The sequence below is a fragment of the Nestor notabilis genome, unplaced genomic scaffold (assembly GCF_000696875.1).
Source record: "Nestor notabilis isolate BGI_N333 unplaced genomic scaffold, ASM69687v1 scaffold24344, whole genome shotgun sequence".
Taxonomy (NCBI): domain Eukaryota; kingdom Metazoa; phylum Chordata; class Aves; order Psittaciformes; family Psittacidae; genus Nestor; species Nestor notabilis.
Genome location: NW_009924677.1, coordinates 13,342 through 25,837, shown reverse-complemented (window position 1 = coordinate 25,837; position 12,496 = coordinate 13,342). Strand labels below are relative to the sequence as shown.

General features: G+C 45.0%; 1 protein-coding gene across 1 annotated transcript in view; it reads left to right on the top strand.

The window, feature by feature from the left end:
- Nucleotides 1-166: 166 nt before the first annotated feature.
- The window catches only part of LOC104404324 (cytochrome P450 20A1), a 15,380-nt gene continuing 3,050 nt past the window's right edge, over nt 167-12,496 (top strand). Inside the window, 10 exon segments of the mRNA XM_010012725.1 lie at nt 167-280; nt 393-442; nt 530-696; nt 5,916-6,061; nt 6,712-6,879; nt 7,575-7,653; nt 9,279-9,394; nt 9,806-9,860; nt 11,196-11,316; nt 12,198-12,309. Coding sequence (XP_010011027.1) covers nt 167-280; nt 393-442; nt 530-696; nt 5,916-6,061; nt 6,712-6,879; nt 7,575-7,653; nt 9,279-9,394; nt 9,806-9,860; nt 11,196-11,316; nt 12,198-12,309 — 1,128 coding nt within the window.

Below are 12,496 nucleotides of genomic sequence, written 5' to 3'. Positions count from 1 at the left end.
TTGTGCAGGGCGGCCCGGGCACGTTCTCTGTGAATCCCGCTTAGGCTGTGTCTGCTCACCTCACGGTGGTGCGCTGTGCGGATCCCCAGGGCAAAATCTGGGTGTAAGATCTGCGTTGCAAATCTGACCCTCTAAATCTTTGTGCGGGAATCTCTCCTCTAACCAGATGAATAGTGCTGGTTTAACCACTGGGACCAGACACACACAGTTGATTGGATTCATAAGCCTTAGCAGGTTTGAGGCCTGAAGATGTAGCTTATCCAGCTTTTGGTTAACGTTTGTAAGTAGTGCAGTAGTATTGATGTGGAGAATCCAGTTCTTCTGCTGGAAGACTGTGGGGCTTGTATAAAATCTTACATTCAAGGAGGTTGATACATTTCCTTTTACTCTAGGCATCTAGGCAAGCATCAGGTATCCCTGGGCTGGCTCCAACTGATGAAAAGTAAGTAGTTTCCATCTCCACATCGGTGAAATTCAGCTTTGTCAGAGGATGCGGTTCGTGATCAGATATCTACTTTCTGCTCCTTAGGGATGGCAACCTGCCAGATATCATTGCCAGCAGGAGTTTGCACGAGTTCCTGGTGAACCTTCATGAGAAATATGGCCCATTGGTCTCTTTCTGGTTTGGAAGGCGTCTTGTTGTCAGCCTCGGCTCCATTGATCTCCTGAAACAACATATTAACCCCAACCGGTTGTGTAAGTGTTCTTTGCTTTGTCTTTGAGTCCATTTGTTCCTTGCTGGGCATTCCATGTCTAAGGAAATTAGGGTTTCATTCTAAGTAGAAAGAAAATGAGACTTAGTTTGTAGCTGGCGTGGTGGTTCGGGTATATCTTTGGTCTTGCTTATTGGACTTGAATATCAGCGACCAAGAATTGCTGCTGTCCAGTGGCCGTCAAGAAATTAGTATGCTTGTGTCTTTTATCATCTCCCTGCAGGCGAATGTTTATGGAAAGCATTATGCTCATTAGTTGCTTGAAACAGCAAGGTGAAGATCCTGTAGCCACTTGATAAGCATTTTGAAAGCAGATTGAAATACAATTTAAGAGGGGGAGCTTTGCTAAATCGGAAAACAGCTGTGCTAGTTTGTGATAGCTCCCTCGTGTGGTTCAGTGTGAGGTTTAAAGTACTACTTGAAGACGTTCTTTAACTTCCATTTTATTTTAGTGTGTAGAATTTTGTGCTGAAAACCTTTAATGATCTTCCAGTCTCAGAAGTGGTCAGTGGTGCTGGTAGTTGAGTTGACCATCTTAGTCCTGGGAGGATATTTTAATTTACGGTGTAAGCCTCTTAGGTGGGTGTTTTGCTTCCTAAGGTGATCACAGACAACACGTTAACTCAGTTTCTGTTTGGGCTTAACCTCTTGTTATTCCAGTTTTCATCTTACAAGGTTGACTGAGGTGCTGGTTGCACATCTCTGACCTGATCCTGTAGCCTGTCTTTAGGCATATGCAGGTATCTCAGCACTGCTTTATGCTGGGGTTGTGGTGGGTAAGCTTCTTGTATAGTTGCATGACAGACTCGAACAAAATGGTGACAATCTCGGGAAGGAGTGGGAGTTAACAAAGATCAGCAAGTCACAGTAGGTGGCAATGACACTCCAGAAGGTGGAAACCCACCCTGAAAAATCTGAATGCACTCAAGCGTGTTTGGGGAAAATTGAGCAGACAGCCCCAGAAGTGGTGACAGGCCTCTGAGCAGGCAACTTCCCTGAAGTGTTCTGAATTCGGGAGTGTCAAAATACTAGAGAAAAATAAATAAAGTTCCTGGACTTAAATGTGGGAAATGAAGTGACCTAGGCAGCTACAGGCTAGTCTGGTGTCCTGCTATGCCAAGGGCGAAACATTTTTTTAAGGATGGGGATAAATAGGAAATGTGTGCCTTACTTTGGTAATTAGACTAACAGACAAGGAAAGTGATAGAACTGTGTTTCTGCCAGAGTTTTGGTTCAGAATTTGGTTGGACATTGCTTGAGTCATCACTGAAGTTGGAGGTCATGGGATATGAGAAGTGGAAGAGGAAGCAAGGCTGGATTGTGTTGGGAAAGTGAAATACTGTGTTAGGGAGGTGAAATACTCCAATTTGTGTTAGCAGCCTGCCTTGATGGTATCCTTTGTCAGTACAGGGAAAAGGAGTGAGATGGGTACCTCTGAGGCTGGGGTAGTAGAAACAGGAAAGGGAGGAGTAAAAGCAGGCTGCATTAATTGCCTGCAGGACAGAAAAAAAGAGAAGGGTATGTTGAGTCATGTATTTTCTATAGAGAGAAGAAAACATCAGAGCTGTTACACAAGATGAACATGAGCCAGACCCAGAATCCTGTGTATGGCTCTGACCTCTGTACTCAGGCATGATTTTGAATAAAGCAAATGCAAAGAAAGGCTGCCTGTGCTCTCAGCGGAGGTGGGAGCCTGTCAAGCAGGAGGAGCCAGGGAAAGTGTGTTCACCCCAGCAGAAGGAAAAGCTTATGGGAGGCATCCTCATAAAGGCAGCAGCAGCAGGTGTAAGAAGGGTTCTCATGATGTGTACTGAACTCAGACCTGAAAAAGCAGTGATGTCAGTTGTATCAGTGCTTTCCTTTTAGCACTGATACTTGTCAGAAGTACTCAGACTTTATTAGAGGTGAGGAATCTTAGTGATTATTTTTCCTGGAGCTTTGGGGTATAAATGGGCACATAGTAGCTGAGCAGTTCTAGCAAAACACTTTCTGTACCATTTGCTCCAGGGAGACCTGATAAGCAGCCTTCCAGTATGTAAAGGAGGTCTATGAGAATGCTGGAGAGGGACTTTTTACAAGGGCATGTAGTGACAGGACAAGGGGGAATGGTGTTCAACTGAGTGAGGGTGGATTTAGATTAGATATTAGGAAGAAGTTCTTTACTGTGAGGGTGATGAGACACTGGCACAGGTTGCCCAGAGAAGCTGGGGCTGCCCCATCCCTGGCAGTGTTCAAGGCCAGGTGGAATGGGGCCTTGAGAAACCTGGTCTAGTGGAAGGGTGCCTAGGGCAGGGGGGTTGGAACTAGGTGAAGGTGCCCCTTCCAACCCAAACCATTCTATGATTCTGTGATTCTTCTGAGCACAGAGTGCTGTGGAGCAGGAGACACCCCACTGTGGACTGGGTTATATCCAGGTTTTGACCATCCAGTGCCACTTGAAAACCCTTTCCATGTGACTCCTCCTCAGTCTGGTGGGGTACCTGAGGCCAGGTACTGCTGAGGCCTGAGGCCTGCTCGTTGGTTTCCAAGCTTGAGGTGTAGGGTTTAGCTTCAAGGAGCATAGAAGAGTTCCTCTCATCTCATGTGTGTCTCTCTCCAGTAAGAGATATGGCCAAACTTCTTGGAGAGAGAAAGTGAGAGGTGCTGATAGTGCATCTTTCATGAGAGCCTTGAAGTTGGGTAATTGCATCCATAGTTATTAACAGGCTCCCAGTGCCAGGAGACAGTTTTCCATCATGCTTAAAGCAGTGTTTGAAGCTGGTATGTTTTCATAGCTTCTTAAAGCTTGGTTGAGATTAATTTGCAAAGAGAATTCAAAGGACGTAAAACTTTGCTGCTGATACCAGTGATTCGTCTGAGAGGCTCTGAGGAAGTAGTTCAGGCCTGTGAAGGGGGTGGACTAGTTCAGGATTGCCAGGAGCAGTGGGCTCAGATACCCACTTGGAAAACTCCCATGAGTCGATGTTGCCTTTTGGGTTGGGACAATGAACCTGAAGCACGCTGGATGCTGTAGATGGGATTATGAGTCCTGGGCTGTGCGTTTGTACTGTGCAGCTTCAGAGGTCCTTTCCATCTCTGATGTTCAGTTCTGCTTGGCATCTGTCTTGACTATTCAGTTATTTTTTCTCCATATTTACTTACAGTGGTGTCCAGGACAACAGTCTGAGGTTCTTGGGGTAAAGAGAGATTTCCTTGTAAGTGGAAAGTACGGTCAAAATTTCAATAGGAGGACTGAAAGCATAACCCTAGAGATGTGTTCAAGACAAGAACAAAGGAAGAAGTCCATTGAAGTGCTGGCAGGCCAGAGTTCTATCTCGAGAGGGGATTTGCACCTTGTCAGTCACTAGCCTCCTGCAGCTGCAGAGAAATAGTAGTTTCTCAAATACTGTGAGGTAGGGCCAGCCCTCAGCAAAGGGCAGCCTGGGCTGTGCAGTACTGAGTTCACAACAGTGAGTGGACTGGTGGCATGGGACTGCCGGTTTGCACTAGGGACAGGGGAGAAAAAAGTGGAGTCCATGGCTGATCCAGCAGATTTCTTTCATATGTACCAGGAGAACTGCAGTTTCTGCAGATGACTGTGCTAAACATCTTCTGGCCTCTCCAAATGCCTCTGCTTGCCAGATTTGCTGTGTGGGCTTTACCACCAGCCATGTGTCTTTCTGACTACTTCGGTACTGTGCCTAGGTCTGCCAGGGCCAGTCAGAAGAACTGTGGCATGAATAGAAGCAGCCACCACTCCATGGTAATGTACCTTGGAGGAGGAATTAGCAGCAGCAGCGAGAGTCACATAACAGCCTGCTCCACGTGGAGAGCCTCAGGTACCATCTGCTGTGCCAAACGACACATACACATACTTCTTATCACTCAAAGTGAGAAAGGGGGTAAGATCCAGAGCTTAAAAACATTGGAAGGCAAATTATGTGAGAGAAAAGCGTTTAGGAAAGTTTGCCAGATGTACATAGCAGATATGCTATCTGGTTTCATTAGCTTCTTTTGCATCATTGGGTAGTAAGTCCTCTCCAGGTGGGAATTGTCTCTTCTTGTCCAGTAGTGTAAGGAGCCACTGAATCTCTGCTGGGAATCCTAAATACATCCACAGTTGGTAGAGTCCCAGCCTTGATGTTTTCTGATGCTTCAGAGGTTTCACTCTGCACCTGGGAGAAACAACAGACTCTGGTAAACATTGAAAATACTCCTCTTGAAACCCCCCTTGATTGTTGCTTCCAAATAGTTCCTTAAAGATGCTTCCAAAAAGTTCCTTGCCAGCTCTGCAAGACCCACAGAGAAGTTTATAGAGAGGGAAAAACACAGACCATGCTTTATTGCACAGTTTTGCATTGGCACTTAATTCAGCAAATTTATTAGATAGAGGCCCCTGGTGGTGAAATTCAGAGTTAAAAATCTAACTGAAGCGAGCCATAGATACGGATAATGGAGGGTATGCGTTTGTGTCTAGTTTATACGCTCTTGCAATTGTCTGTGTGGAAGGAAGACAGAAAGTAAGGTGATTAGCAGTAGAAAGCATTCTGTAGCTTAGTGGAGTACTGTTTTCTGTAAGAGCTTCCCTGCTGGAGGCAGCCCTGGCTGAGAGAGGTAGGTGTTAGTTTGGGAAGAGCTCATAAGCTGGGAACTCAGAAATCATGCAGGAACAGTAGGGTGTCAAATGAGGTTTGCTGGGGCTGTGAAGTGAGGTAAGGAGTTCAGGGAGCCAGTTCTGCCTAAGTATGTCGTGCGAGCTGATATTTCTTGAGTGCATAGCCATGGCCAGAGCAGGAGGGTGCACCAGATATCAAGGTGGGATGCGCTAGAGAGCTGCAGATCAGGCTGGAGGAGAAGGGGAAAGAGCATGCCATGTTCTCTGTTGTCACCAAGTCAGTGCCACAACCAGTTGGGAACTGGTAAGCTGGGAACAAGCCTCCCAGGCATTATTACTGAAGAGTTACCTGGTAGAGCCAGCAGGCAACCTCTGCGGGAGGAGCTGTTTGCAGGATGGTACCCTGCCACAGAGAACAGACCTTATGAGGTTCCAGCCCACACTGAGCAAGAGAAGCTTGACAACCTGAAGAAGCTGTTCCTGGGAGAAGGAGCCATGCCTTCCTCACTGCCCAGAAGTAGCAGTGCCTGATTAAAGAGGTTGCTGTTTTCATCATCCCTGTGCTGTGTGACTGACTTTCCAATGTTGTTCCCTTTATTTGTTTTCAGTGGATCCCTTTGAGACAATGCTAAAGTCCCTCTTGAGGTACCAGTCCAACCTGAATGGGGATACAGGAGAGAGCCACATGAGGAGAAAGCTGTATGAAAATGGTGTGACCAAGTCCTTGCAGAGTAATTGTTTTCTCATTCAGAAGGTATGTAACTGTCTTTGTACAGGTTCACAGGAAAGTTTAGTGAGAATGATCACTAGGATAAAGGACCTGCGTTCAAATCAGTGCTGGAACTATAAACACCTGAGACAGCGAACAGCCTCTGCCCATTCAAGCACAGTGTGAATATTTGGTTTCTCTTAGCCCCACTGAGTTAGGGGAAGGGTGATCTTGGTGATTCTTTTATGCCAAAATTCCAGATGCAGTTAAATATACTGGAGAATCTGGATTCTAGATTTATTTCCCAGTGCAGGAGAGAGGACCAAAGAACCACCTATTGGGTCCACAGAGAGGTGAATAACAGTTCTGTTGGCTCAGTCCAGCAGCCAGAAAATGTTTTCTCATCTGGAGCTACTAGAATTAAAGGGTTTAAGGTTTCTTTTGTGACAAAGGGAACAAGAGAGGACAGGCATGCCTTACTGGGGGAAAACCTTGAGAGGAGGCAGAAGATACGAGGCTAAAATGTTACTGTTTAAATTAACAATGGAAGTAAACCCTGGAAACAATGTAGCTTCATGCCATAGCCATGAGAGTGTGGTCTGCCTTAGGAACTGGGTGGGAATGTTTCCAGGGTGTGTTTGGTAAATAGGCTGCTGATACTGCTGTTGCCAACTAATGGTTCCTTCCCTCTCAAGCTGTCAGAAGAGCTGCTAGCCAAATGGCTCTCCCTCCCTGAGGCACAACATGTGCCACTCTGCCAGCACATGCTGGGCTTTGCCATGAAGTCTGTCACGCAAACAGCTATGGGCAGCAGCTTTGAAGATGACGGGGAAGTCATCCAGTTCCGCAGGTACCATGATGCAGTAAGTGTCACAAAGATCCAGGAAATTTCCTATTGTATTTTTTCCATGCCAATAACACAGAGCTTGTGTCAGTGTACAGTTTAGTACAAGCTACTGCAGAGACTTTAACACTGAGGTTAACAGCCTGAAGGCTCTGGCTCAGATGTCCCAGGCTTAAACTATCAGAAAGATCCTATTGTTAATCCTGCTGTCATTAGTCTAAGGTGTTTCTAAAGGGTCTGTGGGGATCAGTAAGCTAGATCCAATGGCAGTTGAGAGCTATTTGGTACCTAAGTTAGTTAAACTCTGCTGGGACTGCCAGTGGAACTTCTCCTCTTCAGAGATCTTAGGAAGCCTCTGTGATATTGTGGAGAAAGGAAAATCTGAGGAGGTCCCAAGCTGTGTCCTCATCTGGGGATGTTGAAACTGCTGGTGATAGGGTCAGAAAGAAACAGTTCCATTTCCCATTCAAGATTCCCATGCCTTTTCCCCTACAGTTGTTATTATAGTTGTTTCATTTCAACTCAATTTCAGCTATCATAGACATACTATCTGGAATGGGATATGGTGTCCTAAAGAGGGGAGCAGTTCCATATTCACAGGAAGTCTTTATTTTATTTGGTGTTTTCATTTTCCTGAAAAGGAAAGAATAGAAGAGTCCCAGCAGTCTCAGCCTGTGATGAGTGATGGTGCTCTTCTCTCTGTCCTTCTTTCAGATCTGGTCAGAGATTGGGAAAGGTTTCTTGGATGGGTCCCTTGACAAAAACATGACTAGGAAGAAGCTCTACGAAGATGGTAGGTTCTTCCCCAGTCATGATCTTCCTCCCACTCTGATTAATACTTAGAGTTAGCTAGTGTATGGAGGCACTTCATTTGCCCAATTGTTTTGGCTTTTCTGCATAGTTGGTCATCATGCCATAACCTACCAGATGTGTCCTCCCTACTCTCACATAAGATCATTGTTCTGGAGTTGAGTGACAAGCCTGCCATTGTGCAAGAAGTCTGTAGGACTAGAACTCTAGTTCCAGGTGTAGTTCTAGGATCTGTCCAGTCTGGAGGCTGCTAGTACTGGGAAGTACTGGGGTTTACTTGCTCCCTTCCTATTCTGTTTCCTAGCGTTCACTATTGACCTCTTTTGGAGACAATCAATTGTTCTAAATGGAGACAAATGGAGCTACTTGATTTGGCCTATATGGTCATTCTTATGAGGCAGCATTTGGTGAATGCATTGCCAGACAGTCACTCACAGGCTAGAAGGCACAAGTACAGAGGTTATTTTTTCGATATTTTAGGCATTTGATGGGTACCTTTCACGTGATAGCCTCTGATGTGCTGTTTCAAGGTAACATGATTTTCAGATCTGTTATGGCAGTGCTTTTATTTCTCATTATTTCACAGCAGGTTATTTTATTTTTCAGTTTTTCCATCTTTTTTGTTGTTAATAGTTAATCCTTTCAGTACTGATTTATGATGCTAAACAAAAGTAGCTTGTATCTAGAACTAAGGATTTGCTTGTAAATCCTTCAATCCCAGTGTTTCCTTCTTTATGTTGCTAGTTCTGTGAGTTTTAGGACCTGAGGACAACTACTGCTCCATTAAAATGACCTTCTCCCATGGGCACTTGTTCAGGACTGTTCCTGAGTTGTAGTAGGATGATAGTGAGGCTTGTTGTTTAAGTGTCGCTGGCCTTCCTATGCAGAGAGGAGGGAGGAAGGGTAGTTCTAAAATAAAGGGGCTGGATTGGGCCTTGGTAGATTGAGTTTCAGATCCAACTTCTGCTCTGCGTTTCCTGGCTTGTCTCGAGTAGGTCATTTAAATCAGCAAATGGCATCTAGGTCCCTAACTCTTCCTAGTTCCCACTGTACCCACCAAGAGTTAGGTACCCAAATATCTTCCTATGTGTGGCTCTTTATGCCAGAATGCTCCCACATTTTCCCCACCTTCCTCTCTCTGGTTTTGCAGACTCTTTAGCACAGAACTATCCTCTTGCGTGATGGTTGTAGAACCTGGTGACACCATCAGTGGCTGGAAGTGCTGTCACACTTTAGTAATTATAATTCTAAAGCCCATGCAACTGTTGTTATCTGGCTCAAACATTATTTTATATGGGGGCTGATTAATAATGTTCTCTGATGGTTCAACACTGTTGTTTGAATGCCCCTTGCATGATTTCAGCTCACAGAGTACGTGTCTCGGTGATGCCTGTAAGGGCAGTTTTGTAGGCAACCTGTCTTACTCGGTTCCTACATTTTCAGCTAAATTGGAGATACTGCCTTCTGCATTGACAGTAACGTGTAACAGAGGCTGCTTCTGTAAGTGAGCCCAGCTGGTCTGAAAATCTGCTTGGGGAATGATTTTGCTTCTCTTCAGCACTCAGGGTGACCACATTTTAAAATAAACATTTCTTTTTGCTTCCAAAGCTCTGAAGGAGATGGAATCCACCTTAAGGAAAGTTACAAAGGAACGCCGAGGCAGATCATTCAACAGGCACGTCTTTGTAGACACCTTGCTGCAAGGGAACCTGAGTGACCAGCAGGTCTGTGCAGCTTTATGTCACGCCACAGTAATGGATGAATTTTGCTAGATGGGCAGCTCATACCATTGCAGCCTTTGATTGTTTTTGCAGTAGGGCATATTTCTCCCTAAAGCAGGGTTTCTTACTCTTTTTTTCCACTCCTACAATGTTTAATTGCGTTAGACTTTGGTAGCTTTCCTTGCCACTGCTTCGTTGTCATTTTTATAAACCAGAAGTATGTTAATATTAAGCATGTCTTATGTGCCATTCCAGTGGAAGTTCTATAGAGAGTTCATTCCATGTCTTCTAGATGTATTTCCTGCCCTCTGCACTGAAGGGATTTCATGTGCTTGAGTGGAGAATGTGCCACTTCTTCTTTTTATCTTTACAGTCTTACGATCTTCATTCTCTGAATTAGGTTTTATTTCCTAGATTCTGGAAGATACAATGATTTTCTCCTTGGCAGGATGCATAATCACTGCTAACTGTAAGTACTGATTGTAGGTGACTTTTCCTCCTTACATTTAGCTGTCTAAAACTGTGTGTGATGATACGAAACTTATTCTAGGCTAATAAAGAATTATAATCATCGTTCTCTTTCTGCTGAGCTACAGATGTATAGACGGGGCTAATCTTTACATCAGACTCTCGACACAGACTCACAGCTAGTGAGCTGAAACTAAACTGTTTGACAGCCTTCCCAGTCATTTGGTGAACCTTAGAATTTCTTCCCATTGCGTTTTGCTTGCACTCTAACCCGAGTCAACTGGAGCTAAATTTGATGAAAAAGCACCAGGAGATGTAAGCCACAAAGTTCATGTTGTAAAATAGGTTCTGGCACATGGAAAAGAAATTAAGGCAGAGTACTGGAATCTGACTGGCTGCTTTGAATTTCTGGAGGATAGTTGTGTTCCATGTGTGGAAGCCTTAAAAAGGAGCTACTCTGGGGTTTGTGCAAAGATTATTATGGGAAACAAAAATGCAAACTGGAGCTGAGTAAAATCTCTTATGATAGGGGGATGATTATCAAGTCCCGTATCTCAGACAGTGGGGCTGGTACTCCAAAGAAAACCTCTCATGTGCAGCTGGGTGTTAAAGAAAGTGCAGAGTAAATTTGGCAACTATGATAAAACACTCCCCAGAGAATATCCTCTCCAAGTACTCCATGAAGACCGTAATTTTAAGGGGCTTAAATCCTCAGGGATTCCACATAGTTCTTATGAATAGATAGTTTGGACTGGTAGAAACATTTCCTTGTAGCTTTAGGGAAAATGCATCTTACATGCTTATTTCTTATGCAAGGTTTCTTTTTCACTTTGCAATCAAAGACACTTTTTGTTGAGTACCTCACAAAAAGATATAGGGGAGACAAGTGCTGGCCAGCCTGCTGCAGAGAGCTGTACTGGAGCCCCAGACACTGGCTGACTGATGACATTGTACTTGCCTGAGATGTGCTGGGGAAGCCCCCTGAATAAGGGAATTTTCTGATGCTTTGGACAAACCAGCCTTTCATTTGCATGGTTTGTCTGATATCCCTGGTTCCCCAGGGCTGTGGGGCTGTGTAGTCCCTTCTGCAGAGCTGTGAGGGGGAATGGCTCACTGCACAGCTCCCTAAGCTCCTCACAGTTTTGGAAAGAGATTTTTAGCTTGCAGGGTCTCTATTCCTGGCACTGAATGAAGAATCAGTAGAGCCTGCTGTGAACAGAGGTCACTCTTTTCTGGGTCAAGAAGGAATGTTGCAAATACAGGAATTAAGAAAACTGAATGCAGTTTGTAAAGGATGAATCTTCTGGGACCAGTCTTGTCTTGATTTCTTCCCCAGTGTGTACCTGGGCAGTCTATTTCCTGACAACCTCAGAAGATGTTCAGCAGAATCTCTACAAGGAGATGGACCGTGTTCTGGGGAAGGGACCAATTACACATGAGAAAATCGAGCAGCTCAGGTGGGTCCTGTGGAAGGAACAGCAGAGGAAGGTTACTTCACGTGGTGGGGACAGGGGCTTCATGTGCTGGAGCCTGGTGTCCAGCCTTGACTGGGCCAGAAGGCGGCATCCAAAACCTACTCCCTTCTTTTTTTCTGGAAGGGATCAAACCACAAGCACAGAGAGAACCTGCTGAATGGCTCCAGATGTGGGGACCAAGCTGCTCTCTTCAGGATGTCTGTAGGAAACCTTTTAGGTTCATCAGCAGAGGAGAAGACAGAATCAATGCCCTGGCTTCCAGGCCACAATTTGTTTGCTTACTGTCTTGTTTGGTTTCTGATCTAGTTTTCCAAAAGTGGAGGTAATCAGTCATTTTAGTGGTTAGATTCATGTTAGACAAATTTAGAGAGAAAGCATGGAATAATCTTCTTTTCAAAGGGCTACAAGATGATTACTGATCAGCAGTGTGCCTTTATTTTATTTTGCATTTGTTGATGAAACTATGTGTGTTTTGTATTGGACTAGTGTTAGAGTTTCAGTAGGGGAGTACTGAGTATGTGGGTTTCTTGCTGCTTTTTGTATGGGTGAGAGGTCCAGGGAAGGGGCTGGTGTGTTTATACTTTTTAGCACTTTTGTTTAAAATCTGAAAAAAAACCAGGTGTGGCAAAGAGAGATTTCAGTAACCTTCCCTAAAAGCTGACAATGAGATTTAATGCTTCTTGCAAAGATGTTGCGACTCCTTGCCAGAAAAAAAATGAAGTGCCTCAGTGTGGCTTGAGACAGCTCCAGGAGCAGACTGTGACCCTATATACAGCAGGTGACTCAGCTCTCCTTGCTGCCACAAGGACATGGACAAGCTTTTCTCTGGGAGGGTTAAAGTGACCAAATCTTGCTGATTGTAGATACTGTCGGCAAGTCCTGTGCGAGACAGTGCGGACGGCGAAGCTTACTCCCATTGCTGCACAGCTGCAGGAGCTGGAGGGCAGAGTTGACCAGCATACTATCCCCAAAGAGGTAGGGCTATACTGGTAGTACTAGGTCACGCTCCTTTCCTGTAGGGGAATTTGCTGGTTCCTTTTCTTCCTGTGAAGGGGTGAGGCAGGAAGACCATTTCTTCTGACGTGGTTGAACCTGAGCAGCTGTCTGTCATCTGAATGTACAGTTTAGCTCAAAGTTTGCCCTGCAGTTCCTCTGCAGGAGA